This window comes from Colossoma macropomum, unplaced genomic scaffold (genome assembly GCF_904425465.1).
Source record: "Colossoma macropomum unplaced genomic scaffold, Colossoma_macropomum, whole genome shotgun sequence".
Taxonomy (NCBI): domain Eukaryota; kingdom Metazoa; phylum Chordata; class Actinopteri; order Characiformes; family Serrasalmidae; genus Colossoma; species Colossoma macropomum.
In genome coordinates, this window is record NW_023494788.1 from 1,237,095 (window position 1) to 1,259,070 (window position 21,976).

Below are 21,976 nucleotides of genomic sequence, written 5' to 3' on the forward strand. Positions count from 1 at the left end.
TAAGGCCTTTACACACCAAACACGCTGAGAATAAACAACTCGAAAACACAAAATACACTCGTGCGATCCTCTCCCATCCGAACTAAGCCCACCCGATGTGATGCGTGGGGTGTTTTTTGGAAATCTGTGTTGTTTCCACCGTGACAGACAAACCAGCAGGCAGAGCGTCAGAAGGTGCAAATAGATCCCTTTGCTTCTCACAAAACAGGCAAACGGGACACTTTCAGCTACTTTACATCCTGTAAGAGCTGAAACTCACTCACAGCTCAGATCTCCATAACTCAGTTGGAGCTGATTTTGGAGATGCTAACACCGTCCCTCACACACGCTTTTATGGGGGATTTATCAGTTTTTCACACAATAAGAAAATACCTGCTGTTTTTTACAGTGTGTGTGAAACAGCCCAAAATGACTTGGAAGAAAGTCTGGTTCCACTGACTTACATTAAACGTGAAGCATCTCTTTGCTTCTCCTGTATAGTTTCCATTTTGGAGATACGAGGTTTTATTCCGACAACAGTGTTATAAATACAGGGTGATCCAAAAAGATTCATCCGATTTCAAAGCGCCATATTTTTACAACCGTGGAACCAATCACAATCCAATTGAAAGAGGGGGTCATAGAGTTTCTGTCAGTGGAAGATGGCTCCTTCAGTCTGAGAGGAGATGAGACCCCTGAGCAGAAAGCGTTCTGCGTTCTCCACTTCAATAAGAGTGAATCCGTCATAACTGTGCAGTGTGATTTTCGTGGGCAGTGAAGCTCCAGCAGCTCAGAGCGTTCGTCGCTGGTTCCACAACACTGGATGATCTCCGAAATCGCACTGAAAGAGCCGTGAGTGCAGCGACACCCGACATGCTCAATCCAGTATGGGATGAGTTTGACTATGGTGTTGATGTTGTCTGTACAGCTGGAGGAGGTTCAGACTGAGACCTTGTACAATTACATAATAAACTTTATGATCATTTAAACCATTTACAGTTCACTGCACTGATCTGTAATGATTCACAAGAGAAATAAATCATTTTGGAATCTGATGAATCTTTTTGAATCACCCTGTATATATTTTATATTATATATATATATATATATATATATATATAGTGAAACTGCTTCCATTTTTTTTAATTTATCACCCTTTAAAACACCACATAAAACAATTAAACAATTAAGATTAATAAATCAAAACAATCAACTTAATTATCAGTGAACTTTTGATAATTACAGGAAATTCTGAGTAGCTCTGAGAGGTCATCAGCAATTTCTGCTCAAATATTTCATTCTTTTCTAACTGAATAAAAGGTTTTTCATTACAAACTCTAACATCAGCATCATTTCTGTGCTCTGCTGAACAGATCAAATCCACCTGAGAGTCTGAACACGAGCTTCAGTAGAAGAGATAAGAGTAATAAAAAATGCTGAATTACTTTTCTTTGGTTGAAGAAACAGCAGATATTGAAAATAATACGTGCAAAGTTCTGCACTTTCTTGCTGAGCTACGTTTTTGTTGTACTAAAGCAGCAGAGCACTGTAGGTGGCGTCACAGTGAATAAAATCACAGATGATCTGCTGTGACCGAATCACAGCTGTGATTATATTCAGCAGATTTCACCTCCAGCGTCCTACTGACCAAACATGGAGACACTAACTGAGGAACGCAGAGCTGCACACAACACACAGGCCTAATACACCATAACAGGCAGGCACTTCATCAGAACACAGCACAGTGGAACACACGCCTGATTCTCCCAGTAACCACAGTTATTCAGCTGTTATCTGTACCGGATGAGGGACGGTCAGAGATCTTACCCAGCAGAGACGCTCCAACCTTCCCAACAGTGTTTCTATCAGGAACATCTTCAGTCCCTGCAGCCCCCTCACAGATCTCTCTCCCAACCTCAGCACCTGACTGACACAACACATCAGCACATCACTGAGACACCAAACACCTTTTATCAGGTTCCGTTCTAGATAAACTTACCGAGTGAGAACTGTTCACAGTGGTGGTGATAGGAACCAGACGTCCACCTCTAAAAGCTCCCTCACAGAAAGTTCCTACATGAAATGGTTATGAATTCACTGCCTGATGACTGAGACACTGTTTTATGATAGTTTAGAGAACTTAAACTCCATTCATGGTGGAGGGATACATGCAGGGCGCTGTGAGGCAAAATAGTCCCCAAAGAAAACTTATGATTTCAGATTTTCCACTATTTTCCATCATCAACATTCCATATAAACTCAGAAGACTCGTGTAGGTTCACTGGTGGTTCTGGATAGTAAATAAAATGTGCCCTTTAACATGTTCCCCTTTAAAGCTGGTGATTCAGCTGGACTGATTATGGGAAGTCAGAACTGTTCCTATCACCACGACTGCGAAGGGTATTTCGAAAATTCTGTGAAACTCCCCTTTAACGGTAACCTGGGAAATGAATCACGGCTGTTTTTGGTACATATTACTACAGGAACATAATAAGCAGAGCAAAAGGAATCAAAATAAAATAGAAGAAAAACGTCAGACGAGCCCTTTAATGTTGACCCCTATGAGCTCCACTCACGCCGGCCTCCAGTATGAGGTCAGAGAGGTTGTGGTTGTGGCTGATGAGCTGCAGCGCCGCCTGCTGGAGCTCCTCATCGCTCTGCAGCCTCCGTCTCTTCACAGCTCGGCCTGCTGGGAAACGAGACACATTCCTCACCAAACAGTCACCTCACAGCAAACTGTTACAGCCGTCAGTCACTTTACTCAGCTTCCTGCACGTCTCGGTCTGAGGGTTCAGGATCTATGAGGCTCCAGTTCAGGATGACCAGCAGGAAAAGAGTCTGAGCACTTTAATCCACTCTGACTCAGAATCAGCCGCAGATAGAGGAGAGGAGTTTGTGCCAGATTGAAAATTAGTCAGCGGAGAAACAGTGAGATTCAGAATACGAGCCAGAATGAGAACAAACCCTCACTCCACCTCCTCACTGAGAAACAGTGCAGCAGGGTTTACATCTAAAATGAAATGCTGTGTTGATTTTTAATTTTCCTAATTTAATCTTTTGTAATTTTTAATTTAAGGAATTTTTTCGTTTAAAATCTATTGTTTTAATCATGTTTTTAATTTCTATTCTCCTTCATTTTACATTTTTCTATTCATCTTTACTCTTTAAATGACTGTATTTTCTCATTTGTCAGTCAATCAACCTTTATTTAAACTCACAGTACACTGAGGGAGACCCTGGTTTACAGTGTAACCAACACAGAGATCAGGGATCGAGAAGTCAAATAGTAAAAACACAACAAATGCTAAAACGTGATAATAATCATAGCAGTAAATTAAAAAAAATAAATCAATAAGCCATTAAAATTACAACAGTTTAGTAACTTAATGAATAAGATAAAATAAGCATAAATAAAAAATAAATAAATAAATAAACAGCTTGGCGATATTAAAATAAATAAGAACAGAATAATAAAAATAAAACAATAACTAAAAACATCGCAGAAATCACTTTAATCGAGTAAAACACTGAGTGTGTTTACAGCACTTAATCATCTGATAACTGAAGAAAATCAGATTTTGTCAGTAATCCGATCAACACGTTTACATGCACTTGAGTAATCAAATAATGGGAAACTCCAGGTCTACATGAGTCAGACAGTAATCAGATTTCTGCTTTACAACCAGCCAATAAACTCACAGAAGACGCGACATAAACATAACGTAAAACTCAAACTTCACACCGTGGCTACTTTTCAAACATCGCACTGCTTTACCTGAAAATATGAACAAACATCATCTAGAAGATGAAGAATATTCAAACCCTTTATTTCGTGTTCGGTTTCAGCGCCGCTCCAACAGTGTTTTGCTGCGTCTTGAGCCGACGCTGCTTGCTTATTTCCAGTACCGCCTTCTCTCAGGTTTCTCAGCTCTCGCGCAGACTGAGAAAGCCGAAAGAAATCAGAGTAAGAGTTTACACGCACTGAGAAATCTGATTACTGAGCTAAAATCCAGCCTCCTCATCAGATTCTTAAATCAGCTTTCTAGATCGGAGTATGGTGTTTACATGACCATTTGAGCAATCAGATAACTCCAGAAATCTGATTATGATCGGATTATTGAGTGAATGTAAACACACTCAGTGTCAGGCTGATTAGAGGCTGTTAGAGACCAAAGTTTAAAATGTTCATGTGACTCCAGTGAGCGAAGCTACAGAGATTCCTGGAATAAATTCCAGTTAAAAGCAGATTTTCCCGGTACAGTAAAAGCTCTCGGCACCCGACGGCTGATCCAGGATCTCCTACTGAACTGGGAAATCTGCTTTTGGCTGCAGAACCAGTGAACTGGACTTTAATACAGTGTCTAACGCTTCCCTCGCTGGAGTCACATGAACAGCTCCCTGACTGACAGCAGTGAATGAGAGGTGCTCTATAAATAAACCTGACCTGCCTAAAATGTAATTAAGCCATATCTGTACTGCTTCACTCTGTGCAGCACTGTAAACAGAGCTAAATCAGCCTAATGGATCTGTTACTCTTCACTTTGGCTCGGTTTCCTCATTTTACTGTTAAACTCAGCCTCCTGTGTTCCCTGTATTTCACAGTTTTGGCTGCATTTCTCTGAGACACAAACACATCTGAAGCACAAAAACAAGGTGAAAACAGTGCAATAGAGGGGTTGTTTTTCATTCTGGCTCATATTCTGTGGAAAACGCTGAGAATCCGGGTCTAAACAGAATAACAGTGCGATTATAAACACTGGGCCTGATGCAGGAGCTCAAACGAGCCTGAACAAGTGATTTAATGTGGATTTGAGACTCGGACTGAGCTCACATTCCTAACATTCTCTCCAGAGTTTAGGAGCTGTGTGAGAAAATGACCTTCAGCCGAAGGAAGCTATAAACCTTTCCTGTGGAAAAGTCATGTCGTGTGTGTATTTCACTGTTTTGGCTGCGTTTCACTGAGACAAACATCTGAAGTACAAAACGGGCGAAAAACAGTGAAACAGAGGGTTTACTTTTCATTTTGGTTCATGTTCTGCTGGTAATCTGTGGAACAGTAATGTCGTGTGTGTAATTCACTGTTTTCACTGTTCTGACTATTTCAGAGGAAAATCTGTTTACAGTGCTGCACAGTGTAAAGCTGTACAGTCATGTTTTCAGTTCATTTTAAAGTGGATTATATTCACAAACTCATCATTTCATTTTGAATGTAAATCCTCCTGCACTGCTTTACAGTAAAGAGGTGGAGTGAGGTGTAAACAGTGTAACAGAGGGTTTGTTTCCCATTCTGGCTCGTATTCTGAGTCTCACTGTGGAACAGTGATGTCGTGTGCGCTGCATTTCACTTTTTTCTGCTGTAGTGACGGATTTTCAATTCCTTTTCATAGAATTTAAGCTCTTGCTTATGACAATTAGAGCAAACCCTGGCAGTAGAGGGTCGCACTGAAGAGCTCAGTGACTAAACATGGCAGTCACAGGATGAAGCCTCTGACACAGTTAGATGTTGAGAAGTTGAGAAGTTTGTCCTGCTAGATCTGCCCCAGACGACTGTAAGAGCCATTACTGTGAAACGGAACAACAGCAGCTCGGCCAAGAAGCTGTAGACCACCTTAACTCACAGAGCTGGACCGCTGAAGCGCGTAGTGTGTAAAGTCTGTGCGCCTCTGGGAGCAACACCAGCACAAGAACTGCTCGTCAGGAGCTTCAGGAAATGGGTCTCCATGGCTGAGCAGCTGCACACAGGCCTAAGATCACTATGCTCAATGCCAAGCGTCGGCTGGAGTGGTGTAAAGCGCCGCCACTGGACTGTGGAGCAGTGGAACCGTGTTCTCTGAGTGATGAATCAGCTTCTCTACCTGTCAGTCTGATGATGAATCTGGGTTTGGTGGATGTCAGGAGAACGTTACCTACCGGAATGCAGAGCCAACAGTACAGTTTGGTGGAGGAGGGATGATGGGCTGGGCTGTTTTTCAGGGTTTGGGCCCCTCAGTTCCAGTGAAGGGTGATGTTGATGCTGCAGCACAAAGACATTTTACACAGTTATCTGCTTCCAGCTTTGTGTCAGCAGTTTGGGGAAGAGCCTTTCTGTTCCAGCATGACTGAGCCCCTGAGCACAAAGCAGCTCCATAAAGGCCTGACTGGGTGAGTTTGGTGTGGAAGAACTTGACTGACCCTCACAGAGCCCTGACCTCAACCCCATCAAACACCTTTGGGATGAAGTAGAACGGAGATTGTGAGCCAGGCCCTCTCATCCAACATCAGTGTCTGACCTCACAAATGCTCTTTAGACTGAATGGACACAGACTCTCCAAAATACTGTAGAAGCTTCTCAGAAGAGTTGAAGCTGTTAGAGCTGCAAAGGGGGACCAACTCCATGTTAATGACCATGGGTTTGGAATGGAACGTCCAACAAGCTCATACAGGTGTGATGGTCAGGAGTCCACATACTTTTGGCCATTCAGTTTACATTGTTAAGCGATATCATTGACCGATACTGATAATCTGCAGCTTTACTGGTTCCAGCAAAACCAACAAAAAGCAGACATATTTTAACCAGGGAATCATGGGATTTGAACCCATGATCTCCTGACAACAGGGTGAACCTTAGACAGCTGTTCCGCTGTGGAACCTAATGATTCCCCTGTTTAACTATGTGACAGTAATGCAGACAGAACACAAAACATCATCACTGTAATCACTACAAAACACCTATTACATCCAGACCTCACCTTCAGCATCAGGATAACATTAGAACACAAATATTTCTATGAAGAGAACCTTAGAGCTAATTATCAGCAGAGCAGAGAAGATACACTAGATTTCCAAAAGTATTGGCTCGTCTGCCTTCACACCCATATGAACTTGAGTGACCTCCCATTCTTAATCCATAGGGTTTAACATGATGTTGGCCCACCCTTTGCAGCTACAACAGCTTCAACTCCTCTGGGAAGGCTTTCCACAAGGTTTAGGAGTGTTTATGATGATTTTTGACCTTCTTCCAGAAGCGCATTTGTGAGGTCAGACACTGACGTTGGACGAGAAGGCCTGGCTCGCAGTCTCCGCTCTAATTCATCCCATAGGTGTTCTATCGGGTTGAGGTCAGGACTCTGTGCAGGCCAGTCAAGTTCTTCCACACCAAACTCGCTCATCCATGTCTTTATGGAGCTGCTTGGTGCACTGGTGCGCAGTCATGTTGGAACAGGAAGGGGCCGTCCCCAAACTGTTCCCACAAAGTTGGGAGCGTGAAATTGTCCAAAATCTCTTGATGCTGAAGCATTAAGAGCTCCTTTCACTGGAACTAAGGGGCCGAGCCCAACTCCTGAACAACACCCCCACACCATAATCCCCCCTCCACCAAACTTTACACTCGGCACAATGCAGTCAGACAAGTACCGTCTCCTGGCAACCGCCAAACCCAGACTCATCCATCGGATTGCCAGACGGAGAAGCGTGATTGGTCACTCCAAAGAACACGTCTCCACTGCTCTAGAGTCCAGTGGCGGCGCTTTACACCACTGCATTCGACGCTTTGCATTGTGCTTGGTGATGTAAGGCTTGGATGCAGCTGCTCGGCCATGGAAACCCATTCCATGAAGCTCTCTACGCTGTTCTTGAGCTGATCTGAAGGCCACATGAAGTTGGGAAGTCTGTAGCGATCGAGTTGGTGGCCTCAGCATCCGCTGACCCTGCTCTGTCATTTTACGTGGCCAACTACTTCGTGGCTGAGTTGCTGTCGTTCCCAAACGCTTCCACTTTGTTATAACACCACTGACAGTTGACTGTGGAATATTTAGAAATTTCATGACTGGACTTGTTGCACAGGTGGCATCTTATCAGGGTACCACGCTGGAGTTCACTGAGCTCCTGAGAGCCCCATTCTTTCACTAATGTCTGTAGAAGCAGTCTGCAGGCCTAGGTGCTCGGTTTTATACACCTGTGGCCATGGAAGTGATTGGAACACCTGAATTCAATGATTTGGATGGGTGAGTGAACACTTCTGGCAATACAGTGTCATAAGTGTGGGAAGCTCCACCCCCTGAGCTGCAACGTTTAAATTATTTAAGACTGTGAGTTGTACGGTTTATTTACATTTAAGGAGTGCGACCGTTGAGCTGTTTAAACCAAACTACTGAAGTATAACATTCAAATCTACATTATAATAAAATTTTATCGGCAAGTGTCCTGAGAACTTTCAGTTCCCTAAAATTGTAACTGTAATCAGACACGAAATGTTCATATTAGGCCCGACCTGAAGCGTCTTCTCACAAACGCCCAGCATCTCTCACAGCTCAGCTGGTGGAAGATCATTTAGTCACAGAGCTCCTAAACTCTGATGAGAGTGTTCCTCGTTCTCCAGTATCTTCCTAGGTTTGCTCTTAAGTGTGTTCTTGATAAAGATCCTCAGAAAAAGTCTCCGTCAGATTCATGACGTGTTCTTAAAGCACAGAACTGTTCTCACCTTCGTGCTCTTGAGTGTGTGTAGATTCTGTTCTTACCTAAGAACAAACCCCACGTAAGAGAACACTGGTGAGTCAGAGTCAGAGTCAGAGCTGCGTGAGCACGCTCCTGAATGGTGCAACCGCCTAAGCACTGACCCTCTCATCAGGAGACGGTGAGTTCGAACCCCGGTGAGGCTACAGCCGTCCATGAGTCCAGTAGAGTACAGCTGTCCTCTCTCTGGGTGGGCAGGACGGGCCCCCATCACTCAGCGTGATGCTAGACAGCGCAGGCGTCTGTTAGCTGACATAACAGCTCTGGAGGTGAGCGTCTCCTCCGAGCGCGTTCAGCTGTACAGTGACGCTGCGTTAGCGGCAGTTTGAAATGATGCGGTGGAGCTTCTCAGAACTCAGAGGAAGACTGTGTTTACCTTCACCCTCCTAGAGCTGGGGGTATCGTGTGATTGGGGGAGTCAGAACTAGCAGATGGAATTGGAGACGACTAAACTGGGGAGAAAATTTAGCAAAATCCAAAAAAAATAAATAAAAAAACGAACTGCACCAGTGGGTTTAAGAAGAAACCTCTTCTAAAGAACTGTTGAACGAGGCCCAGTGTTAGGAACGCAAGCTCACATATAAACACATTAAAACACTTGTTCGGGTTGTTTTGCTGACTGTATTAGTCCCGGCGTTTAGAGCTGCACTGTTATTCTATTTAGTCCAGGGTTCTCCGCCTTTTCCACAGAAAGGCCCAACTGTTCATCACTGGAGAAACACAAAAACTCAACTTTTTGGGTACATTTTTAGGGCAGTGCCTACTACAGATCACAGATCACACTAACACAGGCTCGTTTTATAGAGAAGTCAGGCCAAATGGTGGAACACTGAGTGGAACGCTGAGTGGAACGCTGAGTGGAACGCTGAGTGGAACACTGAGTGGAACACTGAGTGGAACGTTCTTACAATTCATTTTTTACACCAGTCCACACCGTCCACTGGTTCAGTCATTACTGAGTGGACGACGACTGAAGTGGATGATTGTGTGTATATTGTTTTTAGAGGAACGATGAAAAGAACAGTTGAAGCTGCTTTGTGTGTTTGTTTACTATTTAAAACATTTAATATTTCATTCATATTACAAAGTCTATTATATTTTCATTGATTTTATTACAAAGTGTTTCGTGGCCCAGCGGTTATGAAACGCTGATTTACACAGTGCTTCACTAATATTCCAGTGTAACACACTGCACAGACCTCAATCACAGCACTGCCTTCTTAATAATTAAACAGTTAAGATGTAAACAGAGCGGTTCAGAGTCGTTCAGAGTGGTTCAGAGTCGTTCAGAGTGGTTCAGAGTCGTTCAGAGTCGTTCAGAGTGGTTTGGTGTGAAACGCTCTGTTCTAGATAAACTTACCGAGTCAGAACTGTTCACAGTGGTGGTGATAGGAACCAGACGTCCACCTCTAAAAGCTCCTCACAGAAAGTTCCTACATGAAATGGTTATGAATTCACTGCCTGATGACTGAGACACTGTTTTAGGATAGTTTAGAGAACTTAAACTCCATTCATGGTGGAGGGATACATGCAGGGCGCTGTGAGGCAAAATAGTCCCCAAAGAAAACGTATTATTTCAGATTTTCCACTATTTTCATCATCAACATTCCATATAAACTCAGAAGACTCGTGTAGGTTCACTGGTGGTTCTGGATAGTAAATAAAATGTCTATATTTGTGTTGTAGTCATGGCGACCCCTGGTTCCTATCACCACCACTGTAAAGACATCTGAACCATTTCACACCAAACCACTCTGAATCTCTCTGATTACATCTCTCACACTGAATTATGGGGGAATTTTGGAAAATGGGTGGAATTCCCCTTTAATAATCTCTAACAGTCTTGATCAGAGTTTCCTCTGCAATGAAGGTGTTAATAGTGAGTCTGTGCTGCAGTAACAGCCTCTACTCTTCTGGGAGGCTTTACACTAGATGTTGAACATTGCTGTGAGGATTTGATTGAGCATTAGTGAGGTCAGGTACTGATGTTGGATGATCAGTTCTGGGTCACTAACTCATCCTAAAGGTACTGGATTAAGCTCAATCACACCTTCAGTGATCACTATTAGCATTATTATTATTATTATTATTGTTGTTGTTGTTGTTGTTATTACCGATCAGAGAGGTGAAGCTCCTCCTGTTTGAGTGCTGCGAGACGCTCAGCTCCTCCACAGACATGACAGGATCCTCCGCCACTCCTTGCTACAGCACTGAGGGGGAAACAACACCATCGATTACCAATCAATCAATCATCAAACATGCTTATCACCAATACGCCTCTGCTGTCCACTGAAGCTCGCCTTGTCCAGCTGTCCTCCTCCGCGGCTCGGTTCTGTGTTCAGCCCGTGGTGCGGGTATTGATTACCTCTGCATGAAATAGGTATCGGTTATTAGTTATTAGTTATTAGTTATTAGTTATTGGCTGCTTCTCGCGACCGCTTTGATGCTGAAAGTTAGCTCAGTCGCCACTTCCTCGCGCGCTTCCTCAGTCAAGTCCTCATTGGCTTAGAGCCGATCTCATCCAGCCAATCGGCCGGCGGTGTTGAAGAGAACGCCCCGCCCACTCAGCGTGTAAGCGGTGTTGCCAGGTTGGTGAGAGATTCCCCGCCCGGCCTGCTGCGCCGGTTACAGCGCTGTTTGAGGAGGCGGTTAAAGAAGAGCTCAAACACCGGCCTGGAGCATCGGACTCAGGATGTCCTTTCACTGGTCACACATGCTTCACCTCCGCTTCCCTAACACAACAGGGGTGGTCAGGATTCACAGTGACGTCATCTCTCTTTGAGATCAACAGTTTCACTGGTTTTTATCTTAGATTTTTACAAACACACATAACTATTTTGGCCCCCATGGATGGTTCTTTACAGAACCATGTTTGTGAGTGTACATATTAGATGTGTGAGTGAAGAACCTTTTAAAATGTTGGTATAATGTAGATCTTAACAGGTGTAGAACCTGTGCATTATGTTAAAGAACCCGCTGTGGTGAGTGTGATTTTTAACAAAGCAATGAAAAATCTAATTTAGTTGTGAATAAAAGCATAAAAAATTACACACATTGAAATTCTATAACTATACAAAATTCTGTCAATATAGACCAAACAGAACAAGATCTGTGTTCATGTTTTCTCACATAGTGAAGGTATTTGTCGATTGACAGCGATAGGTTCTGTGATTTAGGTTAAATAAGTGTCTGATTAAAGCGCTAACAGGCTGTTTTCCTCCTCTGTGGAGATCAGACCTCAGAAGCTGTGTATGAACATATCTAATCCGCTATATTGATGACTATAGAGCTGTAATATTGATCTGACGTGGTTTTATATGCTTGTTTTACATGAAAGCAGCTGAACTTTCACCCACAGATCAATACTCAGCACGGCGACCCCAGCGTGATCGATCACAGCGCGGTCAGTGATGACTGATTCTTTAGCTTTAGCACTGAAGCTAAGAGGCTACTGTAGCTAACAAATAATGTAAGCTTTATAGCCCACCAATTAGCATTGCACTACTGCATGTCTAAACCACTTCAAACGTGCTAATAAAGTTAAGTCAGTTTCTTATTGGAAATATCGGAATTTTCTGTTCCACCTTAAATGTGGAATAATGATGCACCATTTAAGGTGGAACGGAAAATTCCAATAAGAAGAATAAAAATAGTTTCCCCCACTTCCCCCAAATGCAGTAGATCACCTGAGGCGTGTTTGGTGTCTGAAGTTTGCTTCTTTAGTTTTAGCACTGGAGCTACGAAGCTAACGCAGCTAACAAGTAATGGAAACTAATAGCACCAATTAGCAAGATGCTAACTGCATGTCTGAAGGGGCGTCAGCTGCCACTTTAACTTCCGTAAGCAAACTGGCTGTTTCAAAACTTCAAGTTCAGTAAACATGCAGTCGTGCATTAACAGAGCAACATGTGTTACATTCAGTTAAATCATTATTTTGAATAAATTTGGCAATTTTAAGGCAGCCGGGTCACTTAATTCATAGGTTAAAGCTCCAAATTAGTTTGCACAGTGTACATAAAAAATCACTCATCTTAAATCCTGACGCTGTACATAAAACTGTTTACACTGCTGAGCTCTAACAGTGGTCATCATTCAGTGTGATATATGTGCCCCTTTTTGCTGGTGTGTTCAATCAGTAGCACTACTTCCAGCAGAATCATGGCCTCCCGTGTTTCTTCCTCAGCTGATGATACACTGGTGTCAGACGTGGGATAGTGCCCTGTCCCCACAGTGACCTGGAAGAGAATGGCACTACACTGGACTCAAAGGCGGACAGCTACAGGAACAGAGCCTGGCAAAACACCTTGATGACGGGGATGACACTGCGAGGTGTGGGGCCTGGCCAGTGCACGGAGGCATGACGGTGGGGCCTGCGAGTGAGAGCCTGGCACAAGTGAAAGTAAAAGTGAAACCAGCGCGGGACTGAAGAGTGTGGTTAGAGGTGACCTCCCCCTCGAGTTGGGTGTCCTGTATGTGCCCCTGTCTGTCGAGTGTTCAACAAAGAGCTCTTCCTCCAGCAGAATCATGACCTCCCTGTGTGTCTTCCTCTGCCGACGCTGTAACCTGTATAAACTGTAGTCTGTTAGCAGGACAGTAGAGAGGAGACGTGTAGGAAAGACATGCAGAGAGAGAGGAAACGTGCAGAGGGTATTAATAATAACATTACTTCTGTTCACTTCCTGTTACTGTGGGTTCTTAATTTGTTAGGTTTTTTAAATGATTTTGTTTATTAGACCCAAAAGCAAAAGTGCTGAATCGCTGCACGTTTTACAGGTTAATCAGACAAACCAAAAATTCTGTTGGACAATCCGACAGTGAACTGGGCCGAGCCCCGGATGTTTCTATGCCCAGCCAACGCCCCGGTCTCACTCTTTCCTCAAACGTGTTCATGAGCTTGGCCTCCTATTCGCCAGCTTCTTGGTGCAATGATTGGAATTTTCCATTCCACCTTAAATAGAGCAGCAGTTTCATTCTGGTGCCTGAGGGAGAATTCCATAAGAAGCTTCCTGAAGCTCATGTTTTAACTTACTTTAGTCCGGGTTCAGGCAGGTTTATTCATGTAGCACCTTTTATACACAGTGGCAAATCAAAGGGCTTCACACAAACTGAAAAATAAAAGCAGTGGATTATAACACAGCTTATAACATTCCTGATGTTCAGCACTTCAGACAGGCTTTGAAAGATCATTTCAAAGACATTAGAAGAGCTTTAGAAGTAAGAAATGCAGTTGTGATCATATCGAGTCATTTCCAGAACCCTGAATGAGGAACAGCGCCGAACGTTATCGAATAGCAGCCACAACTGAGCAGAATCTTACCTTAAACACCAACCTCTAAACTGATAATCAGTCCGGTGGAATCATCGCGCTGGCAAGCTTTAAAAACCACCAAAGAGCTGATGAAGATTAGGAGAACATGTGAATCAAAAATGAACGATTCCAGCTCCTCAGAAAGGCTTTTGAAAAGAAACAAAAACATATTGAACCCTCTGGAGTCTGAGGGCCTTTTCTCCATTTGTGCATATCTTCCTAAATCCTCCTTTAAAGGCTCCTGTATATAAATGTAATACTCATATGGTTCATATCTAAATGAACAGTCTCAGCTCTCTCTGAGGCCCTGCTGACCTGCAGCTCTGAGTACAGAGATAACTCAGCCCTAAAGCTGAAACACTGAAGTCTGGTTTTAGAATTTTAATATCTCCTGTGAAAACAGCTTTACTGATGTGGACGAATTGTTCTGGTGTTGAAATGTGTTTCCCAAAGTTTCAGGATCACAAAAGTAGCAGAAAGTATGATTAAAATAGCAGATAAACGTTTCCTCATCACTACTTTCCAAAACCGCTGCAGCAGCTTCAGCAGCTGTAAACTCTCTGCAGGCCGTTTCACATGAGTCTCCGATGTGGACTGAATGAAGAATGAAGGGTTTCCGGCGTGATGGTCAGTCCTTAGTGATTTCCTGAGTGTCCATTGGTCAGTTTCACACAGAATGTAGACGGACACACCAATCCAGCAGTTCCACACGGTGAGAGGCAGATGACGTGTATCTCAGCCCCTCTTCATAGGCTCATAACTCCGGATGTGAGTCTCGTATGATCTAGTGATAAGATGGAATGGAAAGGGCGACTCTACAGATCCAGGAAGTGTTTGAACTGGATTTCTGAGCTGGATCATCTCAAAGATGTTAACAGTAACACAGAGAAACATCTAATTTGATGTGCTGGTGGGTTTGTTGACCCCAGAGGGTTAAACTCCTTCGATTCCCAGTCTTATTATTCAGTAACTACAGGGACTTCAGTGCTAACTGGTCAAGCTGTTCTTAAAGAAGACGGTTCTTCAAGGGTTCTTTAGTAAAGAAAATGGTTCTATATAGAATCTTTTTTAATAAGGGTTCTTTTATTGTGATGATGTCAAGTTTGTAACAATAGAAAAACCCCTGTAGGTGCTATGTAGACCCTTTTCAAAAAGGTTCTATATGGAAACATATACAACACATTCTCCATCAATCTGAAGAACCATTTCATGATGCAAAGAACCCTCTAATCATACAAGGGGTTCTCTGAGAGTTTGTGGTTCTACATAGAACCATTTTCCTTACTTAAGAAGTACCATCTATTCTCAGAGTGTAGCTCATAGACGTGTGTAAAACTCTGGACATTTAAAGGGTTAAAAGAAAGTACGAAGTACATAACAACAAAAACATTGAAGGGAGTGAAAACAAAGTCCTTAAAGTGCAGCGAGAGCAGAGCTGGATGAGCTGGACGTTCAGTAAATTCTTCAGATTTCTGGAAAGGCGTTAAAGGGTGGTCTGTTTTTTTTGGGGGGGGGGCTGTAATCTTGTCACCCATGATAAACAGAGAGCTACAGAGAGGTGTTTATAAACAGCAGCATGTCGCGCACTGTCAGAGAGTTTGTGATGCTAATTGGTGGCTATAAGTTTCCAATACCTGTTAGCTACATTAGCCTCGCAGCGCTAAAACTACAGAAGCAAACTTCAGACACTGAACACACCTTTACTGATCGACACTCTGAGTAAAGAGAAGAAGACGTGCGAATTTGATTATTAGCTGAACTATTTTCTTTAAACAAACAGAGGTCAGAGCTGTCCAGTCTGTGGTCTCTCTGTGGGTCTGTATGGATGTGAAAGCTGGACAGTAAACAAGCGAGACAGAAAAATCCCGACGCCTTTCAACTTTGGTGGTGAAGATCTTTAAGAGAAACTCAGACAACAAAGAAAACAAACAAATGGATCCTCAAACAAAACACCCAGAGGAAAAATGTCTTTCTTAACGCTGAATCAATAAAGCAGATCTCAGTATTATATTAATGAAGGATCTCTGATTTCTGAGCTGTTCCTCCTGAACCTCCTCAGGAGAAAAGAGGAGATTAACATCAGCGTCTCACTGTGAGACGTTCTGGTGATGAAGGAGAAAAGTGTGAGTTCTCCTTCTGCGCTGACAGACTGCTGAGAGGGTTCTGTGATCTAGAACAGAGCTGTATAAGAGAACGATGAGATCTCACACTGTTCTTATGGAGATATTACTCAGCTGAGGCTGGGCTGAGACGAGTCAGACTCTAAAGAATTAATCCACATGTGGGACGACATTTTGATCGAAGTGAGAAAATCTGAGTTTTATTTCTCAGGAGCCGAATTTCAGAAACAGGAGAAAACGGCTAAAGTCTCATTCTGATCTCACATTGGACTTAACTGTGTCCAGGAGAAGACCCTGAGATCAAGAGGAGATCTCATTTAGAGTATTTCTCTCCTCTGGGCCAGCCTCTCCTCTCACTAAAGCCCAGAGAACCAAACTGAAGATCTTACTTTGGACACGTTCTGAGAAGAACCGGTTCACTGGAAACGACTGTTATGCTCCGAACAGCTGAAGGTGAAAGAGGACGGACGGATATAAGATGGATGGAGACAGTCAGAGGAATCATGAACCAGCCATTCAGAAGCCTGAAGACCCAAACAGAAGACAGAACATTCTGGAGAAACACTGTCCACGCGGTCAGCAGGGGTCAGAACAGACCTTTATAGCGACTCTTTATAAGAACAACCCCTTTAAGAGCAGCTCAGACTCAGAAAGAAGCTGTTTGTCCTGTTTCTCTATATAAACCTTCAAATCTGTGATTGATCTCTTTAATATTCATGAAGCGCTCAGTCCCACTCGCCCAATCAGCTGCTGCTGCACCATTTAAGGTGGAACAGGAAATTCAAAGAAGAAGCTGATGAACAGGAAGCCGACTTCGTCTCTGTGCTGCTGTTCAGTGAATGTGGTTTGTTATCTGTGAAGAACATTAGCGGAGCTGAACTGCACTGCTGCTGCTGCTGGTGGTGTTTATGAGTGTTGATTGATGCTGGACGGATCGCACAGTGAAAAGAATCATTAAATATTCATACTGATTCATCCAGGCTGCTTCATGAATAGTTAGTCTTTTTGAAGGCGGAGCTTCAGGAACACACACACACACACACACACACACACACACACACACACACACACACACACACAAGTGGTGTAAAGTGTGACCTCACAATGATTCAATTTGATTTTGATTCTTTTTTTCAAATTTCACCATGATTCATTTTAATTCAGTTTGATTCTTTTGGTGCAGCATTTTAAAAGGTGCACTGAATACAGTGAATACACAAATGTAAACTTCAAAATATCCAGAGATCTGTATTTTAGACAAAAATGAATGAACTGAAGATTATTAGAATCACTTAGAATCAATTCTCACATTCCATAATCCATTCAGCTTTAAAGGGGAATTCTGATTATACAAAATTCCCCCATAACTCAGTGTGTGAGATAACAGAGAGATTCAGAGTGGTTTGGTGTGAAACGGTTCAGATGTCTTTACAGTGGTGGTGATAGGAACCAGGGGTCGCCATGACTACAACACAAATATAGACATTTTATTTGCTATCCAGAACCACCAGTGAACCTACACAAGTCTTCTGAGTTTATATGGAATGTTGATGATGGAAAATAGTGGAAAATCTGAAATAATCAGTTTTCTTTGGGGACTATTTTGCCTCACAGCGCCCTGCATGTATCCCTCCACCATGAATGGAGTTTAAGTTCTCTAAACTATCATAAAACAGTGTCTCAGTCATCAGGCAGTGAATTCATAACCATTTCATGTAGGAACTTTCTGTGAGGGAGCTTTTAGAGGTGGACGTCTGGTTCCTATCACCACCACTGTGAACAGTTCTGACTCAGTACCGCTCTGAACCACTCTGATTACGTCTTACCCATTTAATTATACAGCAGGTTAAATCTTTGACTTCACAATGATTCACTTTGATTGCAATTCTTTAGGACATGATTCAATGCACAAATCTCAAATTTCACCACTAGTTGGCGCACTGTTATCTATAAAGTACATTAGCGGAGCTGAACTGCGCTGCTGTTGGTGGTGTTTATGAGTGTTGTTTGATGCTCGACAGATAACACCGTGAAAGGAATCATTAAATATTCATACTGATTCATCCAGGCTGCTTCATGAATATTTAATCATTTTCCCTTATTGTGGCTCCTCAGAGGCGGAGCTTCAGGATCACACGTGCACACAATCAGTGTTAATCTGTGACCTCACAGTGATTCAATTTGGTTACGATTCTTTAGGACATGATTCAGTTTGTGAATCTCAAATTTCACCTCCATTCGATTTGATTCACTTACGTTTTTGATTCCTTTAGTTTGATTCAGCATCACAACACACTGAATGCACAAATGTAATTGGAGGAACTGTTTATTTTTTCTGTTTGAAATTTATAGTTTATTAATAGTGCATATTGAATATTATCATAATCAATTCTATAATTGATTCAAACCTTCCAAAACAGACGCAGCTGCAGGTCAGTGCAGTCACTCTGAACACACGCTCAGCTGGTATCCATGTTAAAGGTGTTTAGTGCTGCAGGTATGCAGTCGTACAGGTGAGTCTGGCTACTGTAGAGCTTCACAAACATACTCAACAACACAAAACCGGGGGTCAGCTTAGCACAGCCAGAGTGCTCAGAGTGCAACAGAACACTAGAAGACGTCATTTACATTCATTCATTTTAATAATTAACCTAAATTTTATGTAAGTAATCCGTTTCTTCTCCTGTTTAATTCCCTTTAAGTATGCAGTGCTGGGTGTGACATCACAGCCGTTGCTTATCTAAATACAGCCAGTCAGATCTAAATAGAAGGCCATGTGATTGGATGAGTAGGACAGAGTGCATCATGAATATTAATGAGATTAATCACAGCATTAATCCCTCTTACCCCAAATGTAGTCCACCAGCTGAGGCCTGTTTGGGGTCTGGTTGAGGCTAATGTAGCTAACGAGTAATGGAAGCTTATACCACCACTTAGCGTGGCGCTAAATCATCACAGGCCTGCCTCAGATGTGTTAGTGAAGGGTTTCCTGTTCTCCTGCTTCATGTTGGGATCTTCCGTTCCACCTTAATTAGCGCAGGCACCAGAATGTAACTGCTGCAACACTTAAGGTGGAACGGAAAATTACAACAATTTTAAAAAGAAACTGGCTTAACTTTATTAACACGTTTGATGTGAATGTGTGACCATTTAGACGTGCAGTTAGAGCCAGGCTAATTGGTGGGCTATAAGCCTCCATTACTTGTTAGCCTCGTAGCTCCAGTGCTAAAGCTAAAAAAGCATGTATTGGCAGATGAACTACATTTGGACTCAACAGTGTTTTCCTCCTCTGTGGAGATCAGACCTCAGAAGCTGTGTATGAACATAATCTGGTATATTGACGACTATAGAGCTGTAATATTGATCTGACGTGGTTTTATATACTTGTTTTATATGAAAGCAGCTGAACTTTCACCCACAGATCAACACTCAGCACGGCGACCCCAGCGTGATCGATCACAGCACTGTCAGTGATGACTCTACTGTGATAACACTGATATCACTGTTATTAATCACTGCATTAACTTACATTACAAACAGTCGAGTTAGCATAGCTAGCACAGCTACGGCTGTTTGGTGTAGCTGGATGAGCTGTGCTACGCAAATCTGACAGTTAAAGCGATTATTTGGTGTAAAAACAGCCAGTTTCTTATTCGAATTATTGGAATTTTCTGTCCCACCTTAAATGTGGAATAATGATGCACCATTTAAGGTGGAACGGAAAATTCCACTGAGAAGCTGGCGAATAGGAAGCCGACTTCACCAGCACGTTTGAGGCGAGCATGTGATGATTTAGCGATGCAGTTAGCGCCATGCTAATTGGTGGTGAGCAGCTCTTTAACCTGTGAATAATGAACTATCTGAGTGATTGTCACAGCAGAATGAGTCAGCAGGAGCAGATTGGCCTGATTTCCAAGAACCATGTTTGCTGTTTACAGGAAGCGACGCCGTGTTCTGGTGGGGAACAGAGCACGAGTCAAACACAGGCCCAGCGCTTACTTCCCGAAAACACCCACAGAGACGTGATGTGGCAGGATTCAGCCCCAGATCTGCTGTCCGATCCTCTTCGGTGCCTCTGAAGCTGCTTCCACTCTGAGTTTGTTTACTAAAGTCTACTAAATTAATTTTTTGTGGTTGTGTCCTTTGGTTCAGCACTGTTTCACAGTGAAACGGTTAAGCAGACCAAATTATACAGGTAGGCGGTCAGCGACTGGTCAGGAATTTAGCAGAGATACAAGCATTCAGTCACGTTTTCGTTTACCCGTTAGACTGAACTTTTAGGCCCCACCGATTTAACAAGAACACTGTATGTCCAAAAGTATCCAGACAGCCTGTTTAAAAATGATTCCCCTACTTTAAAGGGGAATTCAACCCATTTTTAGAAATTTTTGAACAATAGTTTTGAAAAGATTTTGATCTAAAATGTATTTTTCAAATGTATTTAAAGCCATTCAGCTACAGCAGTTTAGCTCCACCATTCATCTACAGCAGTTTAGTTTATCAGAATAGATCTCATTTACATATATTGGTATTAAAGGCACTGTAACAGAAACAGCGTCTTTAACTGTAAGAGATAAAGAAAGGCTGTACACTGATCATGTGGAAATGAATGATGGCTGTTTTTGGCACATTAAAGTCCCTAGTAGTGACTAACGAGCATATAAAGAGTGATGAAGTGCTGAGCTGTGATTGTGAAAGCGGGTGAGGGGTCACTCTGTGCTCTTTGAGCAGCACAGCATTGTGAAATTTAAGTGTGAGTGACAACGAAACTAAACACAGCCGGCAGATCTTTAAAGTGAACATGATCACTCACTCAGCAAACCAGACGCTCCAGATTAAAGTGGGAGTCCACGGACTTTCCAAAATGTCTGCATAATTTAGTGGTTAAGATGTAAACAGAGCCGTTCAGAGTGGTTTGGTGTGAAACGCTCTGTTCTAGATAAACTTACCGAGTCAGAACTGTTCACAGTGGTGGTGATAGGAACCAGACGTCCACCTCTAAAAGCTCCCTCACAGAAAGTTCCTACAGTAAATGGTTATGAATTCACTGCCTGATGACTGAGACACTGTTTTATGATCGTTTAGAGAACTTAAACTCCATTCATGGTGGAGGGATACATGCAGGGCGCTGTGAGGCAAAATAGTCCCCAAAGAAAACTTATTATTTCAGATTTTCCACTATTTTCCATCATCAACATTCCATATAAACTCAGAAGACTCGTGTAGGTTCACTGGTGGTTCTGGATAGTGCTAAGTCAGTGCTAAAATTCTGGAACACTGGTGGAATTCCCCTTTTAATTACACAGCAGTGGATGACTTAGTGCGGCCTGCTCTAAAGGTCAGAGCAGCGCATTTGCATGTTTATTATGTTTCAGATTTAGAAATGTAAATGCAGCATTTACTGCTCCTCATCCCGCCCTGCCCCTCTGCTCTTAAAGCGACAGTTCAGAGAAAAACAAAAGCAATGTCCACTGCCCCCCCTTCCCCCAACCCCCCGACCCCCTCCCACTACCTCTAATGTAGTCAGTCGAGGCCTGTTTGTTTTCTGAAGTTTGCTTCTTTAGTTTTAGCACTGGAGCTACGAGGCTAATGTAGCTAACAGGTAATGGAAGCTAATAACCACCAATTAGCATTCTAGACTTTCTGACACTGTAACATACTGTTATCCATAAATGAGAACTAAATATATACAAAATTTAAGTTCTGAGAAGCTTCTTATCAGAACTCTCCATTCCACTTTAAATGGGTACCATTTAAGGTGGAGCCGAAAGTTCCAATAAGAAGCAGGCGAATAACAAGCCAACTCGGTCGAGGCGAGTGTGTGATGACTGGGATATGCAGTTAGCACCATGCTAACTGGTGGGGTATAAGCTTCCATTACTTGTTAGCCACATTAGCCTCGCAGCTCCAGAGCTAAAACTAAAGAAGCCTCGGCTGATCGGCCTCATCTGGAACCTTCAGTGAACTCTCACTTTAACCCCTCTACCTGAGCACGTTTAGTGTTTGGTGACTAAAACACTCTTAAAAAGTAAATAGCAGAGCACAGAATCAGGCCAGATAAACGAGCGGCTCCGCCCGC

The 21,976-nt window shown here is 42.8% G+C and overlaps 1 protein-coding gene across 1 annotated transcript in view; it reads right to left on the reverse strand.

Moving 5' to 3' along the window:
• Positions 1 to 11,317, reverse strand: part of LOC118806548 (Fanconi anemia group A protein homolog) — a 54,511-nt gene extending 43,194 nt beyond the window's left edge. Inside the window, exons 1-4 of the mRNA XM_036567982.1 lie at positions 10,770 to 11,317; positions 10,584 to 10,679; positions 2,556 to 2,665; positions 1,807 to 1,906 (exon numbers count right to left, since the gene is read on the reverse strand). Of these exons, the coding sequence (XP_036423875.1) occupies positions 1,807 to 1,906; positions 2,556 to 2,665; positions 10,584 to 10,647 (274 nt within the window). The 5' untranslated portion in view covers positions 10,648 to 10,679; positions 10,770 to 11,317. The remainder of the gene's footprint in view (positions 1 to 1,806; positions 1,907 to 2,555; positions 2,666 to 10,583; positions 10,680 to 10,769) is intronic.
• Positions 11,318 to 21,976: the final 10,659 nt, after the last annotated feature.